Source organism: Sinocyclocheilus rhinocerous, unplaced genomic scaffold (assembly GCF_001515625.1).
Source record: "Sinocyclocheilus rhinocerous isolate Xijiao unplaced genomic scaffold, SAMN03320098_v1.1 scaffold774, whole genome shotgun sequence".
NCBI lineage: Eukaryota > Metazoa > Chordata > Actinopteri > Cypriniformes > Cyprinidae > Sinocyclocheilus > Sinocyclocheilus rhinocerous.
The window spans coordinates 35,534-42,660 of record NW_015644352.1 but is presented as its reverse complement, the minus strand read 5'-3'; the positions used below and the strand labels follow the sequence as shown (position 1 = coordinate 42,660).

The 7,127-nt window shown below is 36.3% G+C and overlaps 1 protein-coding gene across 6 annotated transcripts in view; it reads right to left on the bottom strand.

Annotated features, from left to right (window-relative positions):
- Positions 1-7,127, bottom strand: part of LOC107758162 (CAP-Gly domain-containing linker protein 1) — a 41,200-nt gene that overhangs the window by 26,988 nt on the left and 7,085 nt on the right. For all 6 annotated transcript variants that reach the window (XM_016575830.1, XM_016575833.1, XM_016575834.1 and 3 more), the window contains exons 3-5: positions 5,837-5,961; positions 5,545-5,761; positions 2,364-2,561 (exon numbers count right to left, since the gene is read on the bottom strand). In XM_016575830.1, the coding sequence (XP_016431316.1) occupies positions 2,364-2,561; positions 5,545-5,761; positions 5,837-5,961 (540 nt within the window). The remainder of the gene's footprint in view (positions 1-2,363; positions 2,562-5,544; positions 5,762-5,836; positions 5,962-7,127) is intronic.

Below are 7,127 nucleotides of genomic sequence, written 5' to 3'. Positions count from 1 at the left end.
ACTCTCCAAAATGGCGGAAGACGTAACTCGGGGGAGAAGAATTGTTAAATAAATTTTTATTTTTGTTTTCTTTGCGCTCAAAAAGTATTCTCGTAGCTTCGCAAAACTGAAGTTGAGCTACTGATGACACATGGACTGTTTTACCGATGTCCTTACTACATTTCTGGACCAGGGAACATTACAGTTGCGTTGTTGTCTATGCAGGGTCTGAGAGCTCTCACGTTTCATCAAAAATATCTTAATTTGTGTTCCGAAGATGAACGAAGGTCTTACGGGTTTGAAACGACATGAGGGTGAGTAATTAATGACAGAATTTTCATTTTGGGGTGAACTAACCCTTTGAGATCATTAACAAGTCTGATTAATTAATGACAGAATTTTCATTTTGGGGTGAACTAACCCTTTGAGATCATTAACAAGCTCCTCCCGTGTAGTTCGGGGCTGATCCCTCACCTTTCTCATGATCATCCTTACCCCATGAGGCAAGATCTTGCACGAGGCCGATTGATGGTTGTTGTGTATTTCTTCCATTTCCGAATAATCGCACCACCAGTTGTCTCCTCACCAAGCTTCTTGCTGTTGGTCCGATCAAATACTTATTTCACTCACTGAAATGCAAATCAATCTCTAACTTTTATATAATGTGTTTTTCTGGATTTTTTGGTTGGAGTCACGCAGTGTGAAAACAACGGCGATCCGACGAGTTTGAAAATCGTGCAGTGTGAACTCGGCATTACTTAGACTAACTTAGATCAGCCTACATTTTTTCAAAGATTTGTAAACTTGTAAACAGCTCAAGCAACCGGCCATTGCTTACAGTGTTTGCTTCTCTTTTTTCACATTTTTGTGTAAATACAGTTTATTTTTTATCAAGTTCACCTTGTTTTATTCATTTTATTCATTGTTAAATGATTTATTTCTAATAAATTAAACATTAGGTAAAATACATTTAAATTTAATTGCAGAAATTGTTATGCGTGCTTTCCAAAATATCGGATCTGCATCAGACATAAAAAAACCTATTATCAATTGACAACCACTCATGAATTAGTCTTATGTTATGTTCCAACACAAATCCATAAGAAATTGTTTTATGTTATGGTTATGCCTTGCTAATATTATCTTGGTGTAAAAAAAAAATGGAAACAACAGGGGCTAATGTTAATAAGCTCAACTTATGTTGTAATCATCTGAAAAATGGTAACCTTACTAACATAAATGAAGTAGTCCAAGAACTCTAACATCAATCAGCTGTCCAAAACTTGCCTACTCTTCTGTTACACACTCAAAAGTATCTACAGCTTAAAACACATTTGGCTACAGCTAATTTCTGAATTGCATCCAGAAAAGTACTCGGAATGATTGCATCTGGATGAGCTGACAGACATTCTAAAGGCTGGAATACACTACACAATTTTTGCCCAGCTTAAGAGTCTGGTGAAGCAGATTTTAGTTGCCGAAAGTCAGAGCCAGTCTTCAGATTTGAGTTGACAGATTTCATAGAAAATCGCACCGTGTATGATGGTCACAGTCTCTGATTTGTTAGCTTCAGACTATGAATACATCCAGTCGGAGGATATCAAACATGTTATATATTTTGGGCTGATTTTAGAACACGCATTGTTTTCATTTGTCATGCATCTCCTAGCAACAAGGTGCATGTTTTAAATCGGTTCAGATTTTAAAAGTCGTGTATTGTATTCCAGTCTTAAGCTGCTAATTATTTTTCTACAATGAAAAAAAAATTGATGTAGAAATAATTTGTACTTAGTAACTACTAGTACATTTCACAAAATACAAAAATGACATGTAAAACATTGAATTAAATGTAAAATTGTGAAGTAGAAAGACTAAAAAAGGCTAAAGTAGTTTAACTGAGGTATTGACCACATTATATTTCTAGAGCATTTTGCTAAATGATTTCAATAATTTCAAAGAGCCTTGCAGCCTTCTGCATACAGTGGCTTAATCCTGTGTTACTAGTTCAAAAAAGACAGTTTAGAAATCGCAAGGCAGCACTGAGATATAATATGTAATAAACTAATTTAGAAGACCGTTTTAAGGACAAAAACCTGAAAAATGTCTTGAGGTGTGGTAACTGACAATAGGCTGATTAACTCTAGGCCATCAAATTTTAGTGAAAATCATGAAAATCGCTGGCGGTGGCTGGCAACTTTTTTCAAAAATGCTTGCGGGGAAAGAGTTAAGAAAATTATAGAAAAAAATAACAGAAAAAAAAACACCAGCTTTGTGTTGGGCATTACCACGCATTATTTTTCTATAATTCAATGGCCTGTTATCAATTATTCCTTACTTGATAAAAAATAAATAAACAGATAAAAGAAGACACAGCTGGGTCTAACCTGCTCCTGGCCTTCTCTCAGTAACGTAAGCTCCTGCTCCACTTCGCCCACATGGCTGGTTGCCTTGGCAACCTCAGCTCTCTCCAGGTCACGCTCGGCAAGGAGTTGCTCAATGTGTTGCTGTTTCTCCTTCAGGGCTTCCTGAAGTGCCGTAGTGCCAGAGATCTTCCTCGCATACCTTGTAGACGTCTCTGTCAACTTCAGAGAGAAATTCATTCAGGATCTTTAAAATTACAGATACTGTATTGCCTGTTTCATATAATATATAGTTTTCAGATATGACCTTCGCTCTAAAGCTAGACTTAGTTACAAAGTAAGCAGGTGTTCACAACATTTTTAGAACCATTAAAGCTACATTTACACTGGGCTTTGATTCCATACAACTGCAGAAGAACCTTATATGTTTAGATAAACTGAAGGCAGAATGCTGGAAAATTTGACCCTGCTATCAGACCTAACACATTCTGTGCATTTTTATAATTACAGCTGAACAATTAATCAAAAAAACAGAATCGTGAAATGGCTTAGATTACAAATGGTAAAAGGCTGCCATTTAAAGGGCACCTATTATGCAAAATTCACTTTTACATGTTGTTTGAACATAAATGTGTGTTGGCAGTGTGTCCACACAACCACCCTATAATGATAAAAATCCACCTGCACTTTACAAGCCCCACCCACAACTGTTGACGGACACTGCTGTTTTAGCAGAGACCCCGCCCTGAATGAGCCGCACACAATCCGCCATGTTTGTCTTCACGCTAGAGCATTTAAAAGCAGCATTCAAGTAAGAAATTTCTTCTTATAAGAGCTACAGAAATGATTCATTCAAGAGCATTGAGTGATTTTCTGTTTATTTTATTGTTTGGGTCATATTAACAGCTTAGACAACAGTATAGGGACCGTATATTACACCGTTGTCACTTAATACACAGATCTAATATAGATCTGTCGTTTAAACGGAAGTTTTGTTAGTCTAAAAGCAAGAAACCCCAAAAGATGGTAAGAAAAAAAAAACGTTGTGCGTGCGTGTAATAGCCGACATTTGAAATACTTAATCTATGAATCACAAATCCCTCAATGAATTCCGTTAAAAATAGGTCACAATTATGCCATACGCTTGCCTCGCATTATCATCATTTAATTTTAGGCGGTCGTTAAAAAAAAAATAATAATAAAATAAAATTAGAGCACACACTCAACGTCAGCCAATGCTTATTTTTTTTAAATCAGCTGGGGAAATGCAGAACAATGGAAAATCAATCAATAGTCTGACAGAATTCTTCATCTTCATATAACGTTAGCCAACATATTAAAACACAAGTCAAAAACAATAGGAAATTTTATCAAGGAATAGCATTAAAACGGCTTTTAAAAACATACTTCATCATGTAGGCTATATCATCTAAAAACAAAACGAACAAAAAGAAAGACAGGACCTGAGGCGATTAACAATTCCTGCACTTGAAAAAACACGCTCTGCAGGAACTGAAGACGCAGGCAAGCAGAGATAACGAAAAGCAAGCCAACAGGATTTCGGAAAGCGCCTGGACATCCCGCACCACCACCGAAGTGGGTCTTCGTTAGAGGAATAGACGGCGCGGACGGGATCGCAGCACCGGAGGGCTGTAGTGAATGACGTGATTGACATTAGCTGGCTTTGGCTAGTCTCTAAGCTAACGCCTACGTGCCTGTATTGAATATGATTATGCATCACTCCAGTAGAGTTATTGTAAGCCAATTTGACATTACACAAAACTTTTCCGTTTCCTTCTAATTCAAAATAATCCCACACCTTGCTCGTCTTTCGCATGGTCACTTTTGAGCTAGCCACAACTGACACGAAGAAAACTCATGCGAGGTCTGAGGTAAAAATGTAGTTTACACCCAGATACACTTTTAAAAATAATGTATTATTTTTCAAATGTTTTTAACTTATTTGTTATTTAAAATGTTTTAAATGCAATGTTAAAATGACGGTAATTTGAATGATAAAATAATGTTTTTTTTTTCTGTTGTGTAATCGACTATTGTTTTCAGTGTCGACTAGTAGGAGCTGTACCGTTTAGTCGACTAGTCCCGCACATCCCTATTTTTGCCACAACTGACACGAAGAAAACTCATGCGAGGTCTGAGGTAAAAATGTAGTTTACACCCAGATACACTTTTAAAAATAATGTATTATTTTTCAAATGTTTTATTTTAACTTATTTAAAATGTTTTAAATGTAACAATGGTAATTTGATGGTAACATAAAATGATGGTAATTTGAATGATAATTATGGGGGGTTTTTTCTGTCCTGTTATCGACTATTGTTTTCAGTGTCGACTAGTAGGAGCTGTACCGTTTAGTCGACTAGACCCGCACATCCCTAATATAAACATGCAATTTCTTTCCATCTGTTTACATTCACAGACATAACCAACTGTGTTTTTGTAACTTATGTTTGTTTTTAACAAACTTGTGTGTATTTGACAGTTTAAGCACAATAAGACATGAAAGAGAGTACTCACATGCCGTGTGACAGCCGTTTTCTGTGTGCGTTCTGCGGATGTGTGCACTCAAAAAAACGTATATCAGAATTTTAAACTGATATGAATTTTAAACGCATAATTTCAGCGTGATAGACATGATAATCAAAATCAAACAGATGTTTTTTTTTTGGCAGAGTATCTGAGGTATGAGCTGTAAAGGCACAACCCTATTCTGGAAAAGGGGGCAGGCAGAAGCAGCTTATTTGCATTTAAAGAGACATGCACGTAAATAGATTGTTTCTGCTTCCACTCAAAATAGGCATTTTCAAAATGATATAACAAGCCTTATTTGGGTAGAAAACAGGCATTTGCCTAGGAAACCCATTTGTAAGTTGGTTTCCCTGAAATGCTGCACACTAAAACAGTGCAGCAGATCAGTGAATTTGTTCATGTGACTCTGCCATCAAAACATTGCCCTATTTGTTTGAGACCTGGCTTGTCAACTGGCTCAAATCAATCGCTTGAGTTTGCCAAACACTAACGTTTGCCAAAAAATAGCTGATGGAAAAACACAGTCTGGAAAATGATTTTGCAGTTGCCTTTTGGTGCTGCTAATATCCCAGAAATTACACATTTTGGCCCAGCTAAGCATGCCAAAGTTATGTAACCAAAGACATGTATGCATATGAGGACGAATGTAACTCACCAGTCCTGTTCGGCTTGGCTTGCAACTAGCAGATGAGGCCACAGAGCTCATGGAGCTGATGGAGGAGGCACTGGGGCTGCGTTTCAGTCCTGATGGTGTGGCCGCTGTCTTCCGCACAGTGGTCTTTGCCTTGGCTGGGGTAGTGGAGGGAAAACCTATACGGGTCACCTTGTGCACTGGTGCAAACAGACCGTACTTGGGCTGACACTGGAAATACCTGATGATACACAAATCCATTAATGAAAAACTCTTTTCGTATATAAAGGGTAAATGTAAGAACAGGCCACAGTACCTGGTTCCAGCCACAGCACCATCGTTCTTTCCCAAGGGCTCATCCAGCTCAACTCCACACCACTCACCCTTGGCAAAATCGGTTTCGCCTAAGAAACGCACTACACCAGCTTTTGTGCCAGCAACCTAAAATATGTGAAGGAAACAAGGACTTAGCATGCATTCTGATACACAGGACTCCTAAACAGTGGAATATTTGAAACAGCAGCATCACTGTAATACCCTGATAATTCACTGGTACAATGTTTCTCGAGACAGAGTTTAAAGTTTAATACTTTGTTTATTCGGATTGATATTAAGAGGCTCACCATCACTTATTTTTATTATGAAGCCTGTATTTAGAATGCAATATAAAGGCATTGTCAGGCATTATAATGCATACATAACATGAGAAGCAAGTAAACATAGGGCTGGACGATATGGACTAAATTTATATCACGATATATTTCTTAATTTCGGTCGATACGATATAATTCCGATATCGATATGAACACTATTTTTTAAAAAAACCTCACAAAAACTGCCAAGAACACCCATAACAGATGTCTGTACCTAAAAACTTCTGAAAAATGAAGTTTCCAAGTCTATGAAACCTCCTCCTATAAAACTATACAATATTTAAGAAAAAAAAACAGCACAAATAAATTAATGTTTACCTTATATCAAACTATAGGCTGACATACACTACCAGTCAAAAGTTTTTGACAGTAAGATTTTTAATGTTTTTTAAAGAATTCTCTTCTGCTCACCAAGCCTGCATTAATTTGATCCAAAATACAGCAAAAACAGTAACATTTTGATTTTGTTTTTACCATTTAAAATAACTGTTTTCTTTTTGAAAATATTTTAAAATGTGATTTATTCCTGTGATGCAATGCTGAGTGTTCAGCATCATTACTCCAGTCTTCATTGTCACATGATCCTTCAGAAATCATTCTAATATTCTGATTTGCTGCTCAAAAACATTTATTATTATGTTGAAAACAAAAGAGTAGATTTTTTTCAGGTTTATTTGATGAATAGAAGGTTCAGAAGAACAGCATTTATCTGAAATAGAAATCTTTTGTAACATTTAGGGATGTAACGATTCACTCAACTCATGATTCGATTCGATTCACGATTTTGATTTCACGATTCGATTAACACTTCTTTTTTTTTTACAAAATGAGATTTAAGACATATTATAAATTAAATGTGTCCTTTTATTATTGCTTGGACAAAATACTGTACGTTTCTTTGTGAAATTGAAATATAACACTATAATAATATACTAATACAGCACTTGCATATTA